Genomic DNA, 18558 nt, shown 5'->3' on the forward strand with positions numbered 1-18558 from the left:
ACCCAGAAGGTTTTCCCTGAAATAAGCTCCTGTCTTTCCCTGGCCATTGGGAACACCCAGTAAGACCCAGTAAGACCACACTCATTCATTCATCCACTTCCTGCAAGTTCTTTAGGACCTTGCTTTGTGCAGAGCGAGAGAATTCTGAGCCCCCTCTCCTAGTGGAGACAGAGCTAAACATCACCACCTATAGCCACAGTGGTTACCATTGGGTCAGAGGGAGGTATGCATAGTTGAATAAACTGAAGGAAGAAAGTAGGGACTCTGCCTGGAGGGTTTTGAAGGATGAATAGGAGCTTGCCAGGCGGTGAAAGTGTTTCATTTAGTCATTTACATAAGCACGTACTGTGTTCTAGGCCCTAGTATGGGTGTGAAACACAGTAGTGAACAAGACAGATGGACATCCCTATCATCATAGATACAGGCAGAAGACGCCAAGAGAGGGGAAACAACCAGCCCCAAGCTACACAGAGTAGGCCTGAGTCCTGACCTACTTTGGAAGAGGAATTAAAGGAGGGAAAGAAAGATGTAATGGTGGATACATATCAGTGTCAAAGCCATCCTGGGAGGCTGGCTGTCTGTGGACAAAAAGGTGACCAGGCCCAGAGGAAGGGACTGCTGGGTTTGGAAGACACTGACTTATGAGTTGTCCAGTTGGTCTGGGGTCTTGGTTATCATCACATGTAAGGTCTGTGAGGGCAGGGACTGTCTTTGAAGTGCAGCATGTGGGTGAATGAGTGCATCAGGGAATGGGGGGATGGGAGGGTGAGTTGGCTGCGGGATGGGTAGATAGATGGACACATGATTAGAGAAATGCAGGTGTCAATGGGTAAATGGATGACAATGACTCACTGGCTATATAAGTGGACAGATGGATGGAAAACTGGGTAGCTAGATGGAAGGCTGAATGGATGAATAGATGTATGAGTGGGTAGGTGGATGGATGGATGAATGGGAGGTGGATATATGGATGGATGGGTGGATGGATGGATGATGGATGGGAGGTGAATATATGGATGGATGGATGGATGGATGGATGGATGGATGGATGGATGGATGGATGGATGGATGGATGGGTAATGGATGGGAGATGGACAGAAGATGGATGGGCAAATGGAGAATGGAGGATGGACAGATAGTTGGGTGGGTGAATGGATGTGTGGATGGATGGAGGATGGACAGATAGATGAAGGATGGACAGATGAACAGTGGGTGAATGGACGTGTGGTGGATGGGTGGGTGGCTGGATGGAGGATGGACAGATAGATGAAGGATGGACGGACGAATGGTGGGTGAATGGATGTGTGGTAGATAGGTGGGTGGATGGATGGGTGGGTGGATGGATGGGTGGAAGGATGGATAGATGAGTGGATGGATAGATGAACAGAGAATGGATGGATGGAGGGTGGACAGATAGATGGAGGATGGAGAGATGAATGAATGGGTGAATGGATGTGTGGTGGATGCGTGGATGGGTGGATAGATGGCTCCATGGATCCATGAATGTATGGGTGGAAAGAAGATGGATAGAAGTTGGTTGGATAAATGAATAGAGGAGAGAAAGAAGGATGTGTGGGTGGGTGGGTGGATGGATGGATGGATGGAAGAGAGTATCTCCCCAACATCTACCTCCTTCCTCTTCACCTGGTGAGTAAGAATGGTTGTCAGTTTTGCAGTCAGACAGACTTGATTTCCAATCCTGGCTCCATTTTTTATTTCTGTGGTTTTGGATAAGTCACCTCATCTTTTCTGACCCTTAGTTTCCTCATTGTAAAAGAGAAGGAACAAGAGCTACCTTTCAGAGCAGTTGTAAACATTGTAATTAATCTGTTATAATGTGACTAATGTATCAATATTGTTTCATCCATTGTAACAAATGGGCCACACAAATGCAAGATGTTAATAATAGCAGAGACCGAGCAGGGGAAGAGTGAGTGTATGTACTTAAAATATAAGTACTTTCTGTAAACCTCAACTGCTCTAACAAAATTAAGTCTATTAAAAGAAACTATATAGAGGAGAGAAGCGACTGTCAGGGATGAGGCTGGAATTCCCGAGGCAAGCAGAGCAAGAATGAAGGCTTAGAGGCATGAAGGGGCTGGTGGATCTGGGGAAGGACGAGGGGACAGGGGCTCCTTGAGCTTAAAGGGCCATGGAGGAAATGTTGAAAAGAGGCCAGGAGGAGGGAGCAAAGCAGCTGAACAGGGCCTTAAATGCTGGGGACCTTGGATTTCACCTGGGGGCACTAAGGAGCCATGGTGGGATATAGAGCTGGGGAGGGACACCAACAGAACGGGGTGGGGGTAATATTTTCTGGTGGCCTGTGTAGAGGAAGAATAAGGGCAGGACTGGAGACTGAGGGTGAGAGAGGAGGTGGGGCCAGGGTCCAGGTGGAAGAAGATGAATCCTGAGCTTAGGGCATTTAGGGCATAGGTATAGAGAGGAGGGAATAGAGGAAGGCATATTTAACAGGTCAAATCAGTAGCTTTTGGCAACTGATTGGAGGGGGAGGTAAAGAAGAGAGGATCTAGTGAATTGATTCTCAACGGAGAAGGAGGCGAGATTCTGTCCCCTCCAGGAGACATTTAGCAATGTCTGCAGACATTTTAGTCCCTGGGTGGTGCAAATGCTTAATGCGCTCAGCTACTAACTGAAAGGTTGGAGATTCGAATCCACCCAGAGGCGTCTGGGAACAAAGACCTGACAGTCTACTTCCAAAAAATCAGCCATCGAAAACGCTATGGAGTGCAGTTCTACTCTGGCACACATGGGGTCGCCATGAATCGATTTCGCAGCAACTTTTTTTTTTTTTGGCAGACATTTGTGGTTGTTTCAACTTGGGTAGGATGGCTACTGGCATCAGTTGGGTGGAGGCCAGGGATGCGGCTCAACATCCTACAGTGCACAGGACGGCCCCCACGACAGAGTACGATCTAGCCCTAATGTCAGCAATGCTGAGGAGGAAAAGCCCTGGTTGAAGGTGACACCACGTTCTGGCTTGAGCAGCTGGTGGACAGCGTGGTGGTTGTGGAGGGGAGACGTCCGGGAGCTCAGGACAGAATCTGGGAGACACCCTGGACCCCCTCATATCCCCTCCATCAGCAGATCCAGTTGGTTCCAGAGTCTATCCCGAATCCGTCCTCTTCCCTCCTCCTCTGCCTCCACCTGGTCCAGCCCCATCATCGCCTGCCTGGACCAGTGCAGGCGCCTGCGCCTCGGTTCCCTGGCTCCGCCCTCCCACCACAGTCTGTCCTCCCTGCAGCCAGAGGGCGCCCGTGAGCACCTGAGTCAGAGCCTGTTCCTCCTCTGCTCACAGCCCTCCAGGGCTCCCCCCTCCGTCGGGGTGAAAGCCCAAGTCCAGTTCACGATCTTTGCCTGTCGTTCAAAACTCTTCTCCCCTGTCTGCAGGTTTCACCTCCAATGGCATCTCTCACCTCCAGCCACACACAAGAAAGCCTGGGTCCCAGACACCAGGCACATCACATCTGTGTCTGCTCCCTAGAACAGGTGGCCGTTCCTCTATGCTCCCAGCTCTGAGGGCCCCTCCTCCAGGAAGCCCTCGCTGACTTCTCAGGCAGAGCCTCACCCATCCCTGGGCTCCTCCACTCTGTGTCCTGCCTTCTGCCCCAAGCTGATCATGCATGGTGGTGTGTTCAGCTCTGCTTTCCCCAGCCTGGGAGCCCCCACATCACCCATCCATCCGAGTGTCATCCCCTGGAACCCGAGCTAAGCAGGGATCTGTTGCCATCTCTGTCGCTTTCCCCAAGGGCAGCATCTCTGCTGGAAGAGAGGTGTCCTTGTAGGCTGGGGAAGAGTACTATGCTAGGGGTCAGGCGGTGCTGGGTTCAAATTTGACTCTGCCACTACTTGTGAGTGATCTGGGCCACTAGGAACCTCAATCTCCTTATCTGTAAAGGTGGGCACCTTCTTCTCACACTGGAGGGCCATTGAGGGCTTCCGCAGTGTTACCGTGGGGGGAGTGGATGCTACTCCATCTCCTTCAGGAGCCAGAGTTCCATGTTTGAGGGGCCTGTATCATTAAGCAACCCCCAAAATGATTCAATTTATCTCTACAAATCAAATGATTTGTGTCAAACTGGACTATAGATGGCACGTAATTGCCTTTTCTCAGATGTCCCTAGGGCCACGTTTGTCTTTAAATATTAGTAGGTTCAGGAAAATTTTGTTGGGTAGTGGTGCAATGGTTAAGCACTCGACTGCTAACTAAAATGTTGGCTGGCGGTTCAAACCACCCAGCACCTCTGTGGAAGAAAGACTTGGTGATCTGTTTTCATAAAGATTACAGCCTAGAAAACCCTCTGAGGCAATTCTGCTCTGTCACATGGGATGGCTCTGAGTTGAAAATTGACTTGATGGCACCTAACAACAGGGAACTTTCAGATGAGATGACACAAATGGGTCTCTCTGATGCCTCACGTCCCAGGGACCAAAACCCCAAGAAGGCAGCTTGGATAGAAGTGAAGGCCATGAGTTCAAATACCCCTGGGTTCAGCTCCACCCCTTGAGCTCTGTGCAGTCTTAGTCAGGTCACTGTGCCTCTGAGCCTCAGTTCTCTCATAAGGTGATAACACCCACCTCATAGGATTCCTGTAGGGATTGAGAGGGATACCCCACAAAATCACCGGCCTGTGAAAGTACCCAATGAATCAGCTATTGTTACTATTACTATTATCTTTATAAGAGGGAGGATATTATGGGGGAAAAGGGCTCAAACTTGAGTCAGACCTCCAGAGTTCAAATCCTGCCTCTGACCCCCATCACCATGTGACTTTGGGCAAACAACTTAATGGCCTGTGCCTCCATTTTCACATCTGTAAAATATAAATGTGAATAGAAATAATAGTGTCATTCTCTTGGACTAATCTGTGGATTCAAAGGGTTAATATGGTGACATGCCCAATAAGACACCTGGTACTCAATCAACACCGACAATTATTACCATTATTACAATTTTAAGTCATGAAATCATAAAAGGTCAGATCTCGGGACAGAGAGCAGAGGATCTACTTGTGAGGAGGAAACTTCAGGATTTCCTGGTAAAGAAGTTCCTTCTCTATGGAACCTCTGCTTTCTTACCTCCAGGGACAAGGAGCTCCCTCTCTCCTTCCCAAGAGAATTCCAATGAGAGAGATTTGTTATTAGAAAAATTTTGTACACTGAGTAAATCTCCTGCTCCCCAAGAACCCCCCATGGATCCCTGCTTTGCTCCTTGGGTCTCGTGAGATTTGTGAGCAGTGCCTATGACCCCCCCGCCCAGGGCGGTTTCAAAGTCGAGGCCTTAAAAATGGGAGTGGATGTGAAAGGAATTACAGGATTGTCAAGCGCTTCTCACAGGTGGGACTGCCCTCTCTACCCACCTCATCCCCTCAGAGCCCCTGCCTCGCCAGCCTGAGGGAGGGCTGCAGCATCCCACCTCAGTCGCTCCTTTGTCCTCAACTGGGCTGGTGTGTGGAGCTGGATCTTGGGGCTGGGCTCGGGGCAAGAGTCTTATCTGCCATGCGCATTGGACAGACTGTGATTCAGGCTGAGAGATTTGTTCAGTGTATGAAAGTTTCCTAATAACTAGATCTGCCTCATCATAGATCTCTTGGGAAGGAGGGAGGGAGCTCCCTGTCCTTGGAGGTAAGCAAGTAGAGACTCCACAGAGAAGGAACTTCTTAACCAGGGAATCCTAAGGCCCCTTCCTCACACACAGATCCTCTGCTCTCTGCCCAGAGCACAGCAGCCCAGGCCCCTCAAAACAGAAGTAGGACCCCTGACCTCTTCAGCAGTCCATTCACCCCCAAACTTCCTCAAAACTCTCAGACAGATGGGGTAAGGCAGGGGCCTGTGACCCTTTCCATATGTCCTTGGGGAAAAAGTTCGGAAAAGATGCCGAGTACAGTCTGTTCAGGGGTTAACACAGCCTCTAAGCCTGACTTCCTGGGTTCACACCCTGGAAGTACCACTTACTGCCTGTATGGCCTTGAGCAAATCACTTCTCCTGTTATCTGCAAATGGGGACAATGATAGCAGCTACCTGAGGGCGTTGTGGTGAGGACTGAATCACTACGTGTGGTAATTAAAACAGTGATGAGTGCTATATGGAGGATAAGCTGATTTGTATTAAAAAACAGTGAACTTTATTAATGTTATTAAAGGTATGCTGATTGGGGATTGTAAGTCAAAGCTTATGCAGAAACGGAGTAAACATCACACATCTTCACTCAGGGAAGGATTACCCAATAAGCAAGGTACGCACGGGCTTACTTATGCTTACTTACTAAAGATGTGTAGAAGCCATGTAAAATTGTGCTCTACAGATTAGTAAGTAAACACAAATAAACCCCTGCATGCCTTGCTTACGGGTTAATCGGCCCCTGGTTAGTGAAGACTTCACTAACTGGAAAAGCTAAGAGACCAAGAGGGCTACCGGAAAGCGTTTCAGCACCAGGGACAGCGACCTGCGGGGTTTTCCCTCTTGCTGAAATGAAAACCTCCGAGACAGGAGGGTAAAGGGCCTTGAAGGTTGCTTAGGGGCCCCACCCCTACCCTCCCGGGGCCAGGACCCTTCAAGTTCTGCAAACAAGAATGCCACAGGCAAGAAAAAAATCCCAGCAGAAACATTTTTGCCCTTGATTTTTTCTTTTTTTTAATCTGCCTACAGCCCAATTTCTTGCCAGTTATGCCTCATTTCTCTCAGGCCTTAGGGGCTCGTTGTCTTAGCCCATCTCCTTTCTCTGAAGACCTAAGCCAAAAAACCCCGTTGCCATCGAGTCAATTCCAACTCATAGGGACCCTATAGGACAGAGTAGAACTGCCCCCTTAGGGTTTCCAAAGCTGTAATCTTTATGGAAGCAGACTGCCATATCTTTCTTCCAAAGAGTGGCTGGTGGGTTCAAACCGCCAGGCTTTTGGTTAGCATCTGAGCGCTTAACCACTGCACCACCAGTGCTCCTTCTTGAAAACCTAGGCGAATTAAGTTCAGAACACAGAAAGACCAAAAAGAGAGTGGAAAGACAAGCCATGGCATGGGGGAAGACATTTGCATCACATATAACTAAAAAAGGATAAACATACAGAATATATAAAGAACTCCTACAAAGCAACAAGGTGCCCATCCTCATTAATAAGTATAGAAATGTTCACTGAAACCTCAACGAAGTACAAGGACACACCCATCATGATAACTAACATTTAAAAGGCTGGCAAAACCAAGTATTGGTGAAGTTGAAGCATTAATAGAACTCTCATATCCTGTTGGTGGGAGTATCCATTGGTATAACAAACTTTGGAAAACTGTTTGAAAAAATCAATTAAAGCTAAACATATGTCCATTTTGTGATCAGCAATTCCACTCTCTGGTATGTTTTTGTGCATCAACATACTTGTACAACAGTGTTCATGGCAGCTTTATTTGTAATAGTCCCCAGGGGCAACCAACCCAAATGCTCATCAACAGGAGAATGGATAAACAATTTGTAGTATATTCATACACTAAAATGCTGTACAGAAACAAAAATGAATTACCACTGACCCATACAACCAGGAGTCCCTCAGTGGTGCAAAGAGTGAGCACACTTGGCTGCTAATTGGAAGGTTGGAGATTCAGGTCCACCCAGAGACACCTCAGAAGAAAGGCCTCGCAATCTACTTCCAAAAAATCAGCCACTGAAAACACTATGGAACACACTTCTACTGCGACCCACGTGGGGTTGCCATGAGCTGGAGTTGAGTTGACGGCAACTGGTATTTTTACACACCGCCACCTGTTGTTGAGCATATGTTGGGTGAAAAAAGCCAGACACGAAAGTGTACACACGCAATGATTTCATTTATAGAAGTTCAAAAACAGGAAGCCCTCGAATGCGTTGATTAGTGATGCACACAGGATAGTAAACCATAAAGAAAAGCAAAGATGTGGCCGTCACAAGATAACCAAAGTACCTTTGAAGGAGGGAGGGGATGTGATGACATGGGGGTGGGGGAAACAAAGGGTCTCCTGGTTCTGCCACGTTCTATTTCTTGACCTGAGAGATATTGTTGTTGCTGTTAGGTGCTGTCAAGTAGGTTCTGACTCATAGCGACTCTGTGTACAACAGAGTGAAACACTGCCCAGTCCCGCACCATCCTCACAATGGTTGTTATGCCTGAGCCCGCTGTCACAGCCACTGTGTCAGTCCATCCCGTTAAGGGTCTTGCTCTTTTCTGCTGGCCTTCTACTTTACCAAACACGATGTCCTTCTCCAGGGACTGGTCCCTCCTGATAATATGTCCAAAGTATGTGAGAGGAAGTCTCACCATCCTTGCTTCTAAGGAGGATTCTGGCTGTACTTCTTCCAAGACAAGATTTGTTCATTCCTCTGGCAGTCCATGGTATACTCAATATTATTTTTGCCAGCACCACAACTCAAAGGCATCAATTCTTCTGTCTTCCTTGTTCATTGTCCAGGTTTCACATCCATGTGAGGTGATTGAAAACACCATAGCTTGGGTCAGGTGCGCCTTAGTCCTTAAAGTGACATCTTTGCTTTTTGACACTTTAAAGTGACCTTTTCCAGCACATTTGCCCAATGCAATGTTGCGTTTGATTTCTTGACTGCTGCTTCCCTGATTGCATGCTTCATAATTGCTTGTTACATTGTACACTTACATGTTCTGGGGGGTATGTTGGTGTTGTTGCTGTTGTTCTGTGCCATTGAGTTGATTCTGACTCATAGCGACCCTATAGGACAAAGTAGAACTGCCCCATAGGGTTTCCTAGGCTGTAATCCTCATGGAAGCGGATTGCCAGGTCTTTTCTCCTGCAGAGCAGATGGTGGGTTCGCCACCAGGGCTCCTCGGGTGTGTTTGTAATATACCCCAGTTACAAATGTTTAAAAAATGCTAGAAACCACCCTCAGCTCTGCCTGGCCCCCACCTCTCTCAGGCTCCAGGCCTGGAGCAGACCCCTCCCCACCACCAGGTGAGAGCCACGGCGCAGCAAGTAGCCCAGCAAGACGAAGCGTTAATTAGCTCCTACCTGGGGTGGAAGCAGACACCATGGGTCTATTTCCAGGGAGCTCTGCACAGGGAGGCCCAAGGAGAGAGTCAGAGAGACACCAGACCAGGATGGTCTCATTTCACAGGCAGCAAAACTGAGGCCCACAGAGGTTAGGGAGGTCTTGCAACCACTCTGCAGACCCAACATCTTGCAACCTGCCCCCGACCACTTCTGGGGAAACAGCTTTCCAAACACTTTGCTCATTGATCTTTCTCTTGCCCTCTCCTCTTGCGCCCCTCTGAGTCTCGCTCGGTGTCTCTGGTCGCTGTCACGCCCCCCACCCCAGGAAGCCGCCCATTCACTCCCTCACTCTGGTCCACCCCAGGGCTGGCCCCGCCCCTCGCCTCTCCTCATTGGCCCTGCCCTTGGCCGCCGAGCCGCACCCCCTCTGGCTCCGCCCCCGCCCGTGGCTGTTCTGTCCTACGGCAGTTTGAGACCATCTGCTCTGAGCTCTGGTGGTACACTGGTTACGAGCTAGAGCTATGGCTGCTAACCAAAAGGGTGGCAGTTAGAATCCACCACGTGCTCCTTGGAAACCCTACGTGGTAGTTCTACTCAGTCCTGTAGGGTCGCTAGGAGTCGGAATCGACCCGAAGGCAATGGTTTGCTCTGACGCGGGAATCTGAAGCCCAGAAAGGGGTAGCACCTGTCCCAAAGCCACACAGCAGGCCAGGGGCAGAGCCCACTGCTCCCCATCCTAATGCCAGGGGCCTGTCTGGCTCCTTGGGGCTGCTCCCTGGAGCAGCTGCTCTGCGCACCCACCTCCGCTTGGCCCGGCGATCTTAGCACCCTTCATCTAGGATCAGCCACGGATTTAATTAACAGCTGCCCCCCTCCCCGCCGCAAAAAGGCGGCTCCGGTGTCCTCTTCCATCTCTTCTAATTTCATTGTGGGAAAATAGATACAACACAAAATTGCTGTTCTAATCATTTTTAAGGGTACGATTCAGTGGCGTTAATCACATTCACCGCCTTGTGCAACCATCACGACCGTCCACTTCCTCAAGCATTTCATCCTCCCCCCTCCCCGCGCAAACAGAAAGTCAGGCCCTCTTAAGCGATAACCACCCCTTCCCCCTTCCTCAGCCCTCTTGTTGTTGGGTGCCATCCAGTCGAGTACGACTCACAGTGACCCCATATGACAGGGGTCAACTGCCGTTTAGGGTTTTCTAGGCTGCAATCTTTATGGGAGCAGATTGCCAGGTCTTTTTCCCTCGGAGCCTCTAGGTGGGTTCAAACTGCCCACCTTTCAGTTAGCAGCCAAGTGCATAACGGTTTTCACCTCAGGTCTCCTTTACCCTGCCCAGTTGTTGTTGTTAGGTGCAGTCGAGTCACTTCGGACTCATAGGGACTGGATGTACACCAGAATGAAACACTGCCCGGTCCTACACCATCCTCACAATCATTGTTATTCCTGAGCCAGTGTTGAAGCCACTGTGTCAATCTATCTCACTGAGGGTCTTCCTCTTTTTCAGTAACCCTCTACTTTACCAAGCATGATTGTCATTCTCCAGGGACTGGTCCCTCCTGATAATATGTCCAAAGAAAGTGAGCGAACTCTCACCATCCTTGCTACTAAGGAGTTTTTCTGGCTGTACTTCTTCCAAGACAGACTTACTCATTCTTCTGGCAGTCCATGGTATACTCGGTATTTTACAAGGACACCATAATTCAAAGGTGTCAGTTCTTTGGTCTTCCTTAGTCATTGTCCAGGTTTCGCATAAGTAAAAAGTGATTGAAAATACCACGGCTTGGGTCAGGGTCACCTTAGTCCTCAAGGTGACATCTTTACTTTTTAACACTTTAAAGATATCTTTTGCAGCAGATTTGCCCAATACAATTTGTCATTTGATTTTTTTGACTGCTGCTTCCGTGGGTGTTGATTGTGGATCCAAGTAAAATGAAATCCTTGACAACTTCAATCTTTTCTCCATTTATCATGTTGTTGCTTATTGGTCCAGTTGTGAAGATTTTTGTTTTCTCTGTGTTGAGATGTAACCGATATTGAAGAGAATTAAAACAAGTTCATCTGCCCTAAAAAGAAAAAAAAAAAAAAACCTATTGCCTTTGAGTTGATTCCGACTTACAGTGACTCAGAGCAACCCTACAGGACAGAGTAGCAAGCACTAATCTGCTTTCTGTCTCTGCATTCGCCTATTCCAGACATTTCATGTAAGTGGGGTCAGACAATATTTGTCCCTTTATGTCTGGCTTCTTTCACTGAGCACGTTCTCCATGTCAGCATTCTCCTCTCTTAACCCCCCATTTCTCTTCCCTCCAGGCTGTGCCTTCCTCACCTACTGTGCCAGGGACTCTGCCATCAAGGCCCAGACAGCCCTGCACGAACAGAAGACCTTGCCCGGGGTGAGTCCTGCCAGGTGTCTGTGTGGGGGGAGGGCACAGAGGGACTGCTCTCAGCCTGGGGTGGCCCTGACCCACTTCCTGGGATCAGCTGGGAAAATCCTGTGGCTCTGGACCCAGGACTGGAGCCCTGGTGGCACAAGGGTTAAACACCCAGCTGCTGAAAGAAAGATTGGTGTTTCAAACCCACCCAGGATCTCCTCAGGGGAAAGACCTGCGATCTGCTCCCGTAAAGATTACAGCCCAGGAAACCCTATGGGACAGTTCTACTCTGTTGCATGGGTCGCTATGAGCTGAAATTGACTCGATGGTACCCAACAACAACAGCAACAACTGGACCCAGAAAAAGGTGCCAGGAGTTGAGGGACAGAAAGCATCACCTGAGTGAGTATTTATTGAGTGCCTACTGCGTGCCATGCCCTGTGTGCCACACCAGAGCTGCTGTGTGTGGTGGTGCAGGTTGCATACTGTACAAGGGCACCTGGTCCAGGGCAAGACCTGAATCCTGAGGCAGCATTAGCCAGACATTCCAGGCAGAGGGCACAGCCGGTGCAAAGGCCCTGAGGCACGACCATGCCTGGCAAGTTGGAGGAACAGTGAGGAGGCCTGTGTGGCTGGAGTGAAGTGAGAAAGGGGGAGAGAGGAGGAGGAGAGGGCAGGGAGGGGACAGGGCAAGGTGTGCAAGGCCTTGTGGGTCCTCAGGAGGAGCCTAGACCCTGTCTACTTCTCAACGTAGAAAACAAAGGGTTAAGAACTCAGCTGCTAACCAAAAGTTGTCTACTTGAAGTTCAAAGACCTGGTAATCTGCTCCCATAAAGTTTACAGCCCAGAAAACCCTATGGGACAGTTCTACTCTGTCACAGGGGCTTGCTATGAGTCGGAATCAACACAACGGCACCTAAAAACAAAAACAAAAAGCAAAGTCTGAAATCAAGGGTTTTTCTTTTTTCTTGTCCTCGTGGAGCAAACAGAGCCACAGCTCTGGGTTGCAGGGGCTGCTTGGGCAGACTTTGACCACAGTGGGAAGAGTGTTCCAGGCAGGGGAACAGCCAGGCCAAAGGCCCTGAGGCTGGACCGAGCCTGATGCATTTGAGGGCAGCAAGGGGGGCAGTGAGAGGAGCAGCTAGATGACAGGGCAGAAATTGGGAGGGGGTGGGGGGTGAGGAAATGGGGGCAAGACCACCGCCAGGAGGAGCTTGGCTTTTATTCCAAGGATGACTGAGACCATGGGAAGGCTGCTGGTGGAGGAACGAGCTGGTTTGATTTCCACTTTTTATGTTTTGCCGTTTTAGAAGGATATTTTATTTTTTATTGTACTTTAGGTGAAAGCGTACAGCTCAAGTTAATTTCTCACTCAAAAATTTATACACGTATTGTTTTGTGACATTAGTCGCAATTCCCACAATATGACAGCACACTCCCCCTTTCCACCCCGGTTCCCTGTGTCCATTCGACCAGTTCCTGTCCCTTCCTGCCTTCTCACCCCATTTTTCAACAGGAGCTCCCCATCTGGTCTCGTATATCTGAACAAACTAAGAAACACATTCTTCTCATCTATCAGTTTTTGGTTTATAGTCCTGTCTAATCTTTGTCTGAAGAGTGGGCTTCGGGAATGGTTTCAGTTCTGGGTTAACAGTGCGTCCGGGGGCCATAGTTTCAGGAGATTTCCATTTTTGAAAGGTCCCTTCAGCCGACTGCTGTGCCACGTGGGTGTGTCGGGGCCTGAGGGGCAACAGGGAGACCAGGGAAGGCATTGGTGGGGCTGTCCAGGCCAGCGATGAGAGTGGCCTGAGCTAGAGCAGGGACAGCTGCAGGAGAAAGAAGCTGCTGGCTTCAGGAGGCATTTTGGATTCAGTGTTGGGGGTGAGGGGCAGTCAGGGGATGTCATAGTGTACTAGGGTTGCTGTGACAAATGACACAAGCCTGGTGGCTTCAAACAACAGAAATGTATGTTCTGGAGACGAGAAGTCCTAAATCAAGGTGTTGGCAGGGCCATACTCCCTCCAAAGGCTCCAGAGGCGGATCCTTCCTTGTCTCTCCCAGCTCCTGGTCGCTGCCAGCAACCCTTGGCGTTACTTGGCTCGTAGCTGTTGTTAATTGCCATTGAGTCAGCTCTGACTCGTATATAACAGACTTTACATATAACAGAGGAGCCCTGGTGGTGCAGTGGTTAAAGCCGTCAGCTGCTAACTGGAAGGTCGGTGGTTCGGACCCCCCCCCCGCTCCGCAGGAGAAAGACGTGGCAGTCTGCTTCTGTAAAGATTTACAGCCTTGGAAACGCTGTGGAGCACCTCTACTCTGTCCTACAGGGTTGCTAGGAGTCGGACGACAATGGGTTTGGTTTTTTTGTTTTTGTATATAACAGAACAAAACGCTTCCCGGTCCTGCACCATCTTCGTGGTCATTGGTATGTTTGAGCCCATTGTTGCAGCCATTGTGCCAATCCATCTTGCTGAGGGTCTTCCTCGTTTTCACTGACCCTCTCTTTACCAAACAAGATGTGCTCCTCTACCGATGGGGGCTTAGGGCTACACAACTCCAATCCCTGCCTCAGCCTCAGCATGGCCTTCTTCTCTTGTCTATGTCTCAAATCTCCCTGTGCCTTTCTCTTCTTAGGATGCCTCTCACTGGATTTAGGGTCCAGCCCAAATCCAGGTTGACCTCATTTCAAGATCCTTGAGTTAATGACATCTGCCAAGACCCTTTTTCTAGATAAGGTTGCAGACAGAGGTGCTGGGGGTTAGGACATGAACATATCTTTTGGGAGGCAACCATTCAACCTAATACAAGGGGTGACCACAGAGTAAATGTAAGGGTGTTCCCAGGCAACAGGACCAGGTCACCTGGGCTGACCATTTGTTATAGCTATTAGTTGCCTTCGGGTGGGCCCCAACTCATGGTGACCCTACGCACGACGGAACAGAATGCTGCCGCACCTTGCGCTATCCCTGTGGTCGGTTGGGACGGGACCCCTGTGTGAGCCATAGGGTTTTCATTGGCTGATTTTCAATGTAGATTGCCAGGCCTTTCTTCCTAGTCTCTCTGAGCCTGGAAGCTCTGCTGAAACCTGTTCCGCATCCCAGCTACATGCAAGCCTCCACTGACAGACACTGACCATTTAGTGGACAGCAAACAGGATGGCTTCTTGGAGGAGCAGGCATGTGAGCTGAGTCTTGAGAGATGAGGAGGGTTTTGACAGATGGAGATGGAGATGGGGGTGGCGTGGGAACCGCAAGTACTAAGATTTGGAGGCAAGAACATGCCCAGCATGCTGTTGAGTGTGGCTCCAGAGTCAAGAACACAAGAGGTTCAGTTGCCTAAGGAAGGAGCTTGTGTTAGGCTAGGAGGGGATCTCAACCGAGGGTGATTCTGCCCCCCAGGGGACACTGGGTGATGTCTGAAGACATTTATGGTTGTCACGACTGGGAGGTGGAGGTGCTACTGGCATCGAGTCGGTGGAGGCTAGGGATGCTGCTCAATACCCTACAGCACACAGGACAGCCCACCCCAGAGAAGGGTCTGGCCCCATGTTAGCTGTGCTGAGGGGAGGAAAACCTGTGTTGATTATTTAGAAAAAATTTGAGTTTGGTCCCTGTTCACTCCACAGACCAGAATAAACTCCCGCTGGGTAAGCTGGTGTAAACCAAGGGGACCCTCCAGCTCCTGCGACTTCCCTCCTCTCTCCTCCCCACTCAGGGTGTGGATTTAAGTGTGGGCAGCATCCTAGGATGTCAGTCGCTCAGATGGTTATGGGACACAGTTTCCTGGGGGTCAGTGGAAGCCCCTAACCCAGGAGTTCTCACATGGGGTGATTCTGCCCCCAGGGGACACTGGGCAATGTCTGGGGACATTTGTGATTGTCACAACTGGGGGGGTGCTACTGGCATCAGGTGGGTGGAGGCCAGAGATACTGCTCAACACCCTACAGTGCACAGGACGGCCCTGCCCCAGAGAATGGTCCGGCTCCAAAAGTCGATTGTGCTAAGGTGAGGAGAATAAAAAGCTGGTGAATGTCCAGGGGAGATATAACGCAAGGCCACATGAAAATTTAAAATTTCCTTGAAGATACTTTAAAAATGTGAAAGAAACAGGTGAAATTAATTTAAGTAATATATTCCATTTTAACTAGAAATATCCAAAATCTTAGCATTTCAGCATGTAATCAATATGAACATTACCACTGAGCTATTTCTCATTCCGGTTTGCTTTTTCCTTAGAAAGTCTTTGGAATCTCGTGTGTGTTTTACACTCACAGCTCAGTCCTATCTGGATCCTAAATTGTTATTGTCCATATTTGGATAAGTTTGACCATCATAAAGGGTGGATTCAAATACCCAAGTTATTCTAAACATACTTACAAGTTTTCCAAGATCAGGACAGCTTTTTAAATTTAAATTGATATTTATTATCATTAATTTAGTTCCTCAGTCACGCTAGCCACATTTCAAGGGCTCATGGCTGCATGTGGCTAATGGATACTGTATTGGACCATTCTAAATTGTTCTAGACCAGAGGCAGCAAACTTTTTGTGTAAAGAGTCAGAGAGTGATTATTTTCAGCTTTTCGGACCATAAAGACTCTCACATCACAACTACTCAGCTTTGCAATTGTAGCAGGGATGCAGCTGTAGACAATACTTGAATGAAGGTGTGTGGCTGTGTGCCAGTAAAACTTTATAAAAACAAGGAGTGGGCCAGAATAGGCCCATGGGCTGTAGTTTGCCCGTCTCTGTTCTAGACCTCTAGACCAGCGCTATCCCATGAGTAGGTGCTCAGATTCTAATTGAAAGGCTGAGGCTCAAGCCTACCCAGGGGCTTCACAGGAGAAAGACCTGACAATCCGCTCCTATAAAGGTTACAGCCTAGGAAACTCTATGGGGCAGTTCGCCTTTGTCATACAGGGTCGCTGTGAGTCAAAATCAACTTGATGGCACCTAACGACAACAATAGCACCCTGTAGCTATGGAGCCCTTGATATGTGGCCAGTGAAACTGAGGAACTAACTTTTTAATGTTATTTTATTTAAAAAATTTAAAATTTCAACTTAATTTGCCACATGTGACTAGTGGCCACCAGATTGGACAGCACATATCTAGAAGGTTCTAGACAAGGAGTCAGCTACCATATTGAGTAGTGTGGATCTAGAATGTTCTAGCCTGTGGACCAGCTACCACAATGGGCAGCACAGATATAGAATATTCTAGATATGGAATATTGGATGGCACAGATCTAGAATGTTCTAGGCCAGAGATATCAGCTACCCTGTTGAAGAGCACAGATCTAGAGTGCTCTAGACTGAGGATTGGTTGCCATGTTGAATGGCACAGATCTAGACTGTTCTAGACCAGAGACCAGCTACTCTGTTGAACAGCATAGATCTAGAGCTCTCTAGGCTGGAGATCAGCTACCATATTAGACAGCTCAGATCTAGAGTCTAGAATCAACAGCAAGAGAGGCTAAGATTAATCTGATCCATCTCCAGTTGCATGTTGAGGTCTCACGCAGATTGGGGAGTGAGGGAGCCCCGCTCACAAGGAGCTCAACGCCTAGAAGGAAGTGGGGATATATACCCACATTGTGGGTTTCACGGTCTCTCTTGGACCCCAGCTCAAGACAGGGAGCCTGCAAAGTAATGTTCTTCTCCTCTCTGGGCCTCAGTTTCCCCAGCTTTCAACAACAGGAATAAATTACCACCATTTCTCAGCATGGCCGGTGGCCTCCTGCCAGCACCATTTCTCTGAGGGGGAGACTGCTGCTCAGAGAAGGGAGTGACTGGGCCGAGGTCACCTAGCAAGACAGTGGCAAGGTAAGGACTGCAGCTCAGATCTGCTGACTCCACAGTCCTTTAATGTCTGGCTTCTCTGGTTCGGTTTCTTATAAGCTGGCCCCAGGGTGAGGGGGCAGATTTGAGAAACAAGAACATACCTGAGCTCACTGTACCCCTCACCCCCAGGTCCAGACATCTGTCTCTGAGTGTGGGGCCTCAAAGGCATTTCTTACAATGTGAGGAATACCGCACAGGTACCGGAAAGTGCATGGTACACAAATAATTATAAAGCAAACACCCGGTACCACTTCCTGGCTGAACCCCCAGAAACTGCCTTCATCCTGTTACCCTTCCCAAGCCCAGCCCTCTGTCATCCTGCTATAGGCATTACTATCCCAACTTTTATGGTAACCAATCCGTGCTTTTCCTTCTAATTTTACCACTTAGGAATACATACCTAAAATATTAGGTGGCTTTTGCCTTTTTCCTTTTAACTTCTTGTGACATGTAGTCTTGTGGCTACCTGCACCCCCCCCTCACTGGGATGTTGATGAGATTCTCCCACATTGTGGTAGTATCTGTGGTCTTTTCTTTTTTGTTGCTGTATAGTATTCCACAGCTCAATTACCCAATTTGTCCATCCTCCTGTCGATCCACACCTCGGTTGTTTCCAGGATTTGGCTGTTATGAATAAACCTGCCAATGAACATCTTTCTCCTGGCCTTTTGGTGGATGTGTGTTTCATTTCTGTCGGGACACATGTTGCATTTCTGCTGGCTATACCCAGGAGCCTTACTAAGAGTACTAAGTGTATCTTCAACTTCAGTAGATGTATCAGTTCCCTAGGACTGCTGTAACAAAGTATCACAAAGTAGATGGCTTTTAAGAACATGAAATTGTTGCCAGGTGGTTCTGGAGGCTGGAAGCTTAAACCAGGGTCTTGGCTGTGTTGATTCCTTCCGAGGGCTCTGAGGAATAATCTCTGCTGTGTACCTCTCCTTGCTTCTGGTGGCTCCTGGCACTGCTTGGCGTTCCTTGGTTTACATCTGTCTCGGTAGTCACGTGGCCACCCTTCTGTCTAACCCTCCATGTCTCGGTTCTCTTCTTTTATAAGACATCACCCATATGGGATTAGGACCCACCCTCCTCCAGTATGACCTCATGTTAATTGATAATATCTTCCAAGACCCTATTTCCCAACAAGGTCGCATTCATAGGTACCAGGAGTGAGGACTTCAACATATCGTTTTTGGGGAACATAATTCGATTCTTAACAGTGGATAAGACCAACTTGATTAGCAAAGGGGTTGACTTTGGGGGTGAGCTTCCCTCCCCTGAGAACACCCACAGAAATGGAATCAGCCCTTTCAGAACAAGAGCTGAGCAGAC

The 18558-nt window shown here is 48.8% G+C and overlaps 1 protein-coding gene across 12 annotated transcripts in view; it reads left to right on the forward strand.

Annotated features, from left to right (window-relative positions):
- CELF5 (CUGBP Elav-like family member 5) overlaps nt 1–18558 on the forward strand; it is a 49541-nt gene that overhangs the window by 5411 nt on the left and 25572 nt on the right. For all 12 annotated transcript variants that reach the window (XM_064280260.1, XM_064280261.1, XM_064280263.1 and 9 more), the window contains exon 2: nt 11324–11406. In XM_064280260.1, coding sequence (XP_064136330.1) covers nt 11324–11406 — 83 coding nt within the window. The remainder of the gene's footprint in view (nt 1–11323; nt 11407–18558) is intronic.

Source organism: Loxodonta africana, chromosome 3 (assembly GCF_030014295.1).
Source record: "Loxodonta africana isolate mLoxAfr1 chromosome 3, mLoxAfr1.hap2, whole genome shotgun sequence".
NCBI classification, from domain to species: Eukaryota; Metazoa; Chordata; class Mammalia; order Proboscidea; family Elephantidae; genus Loxodonta; species Loxodonta africana.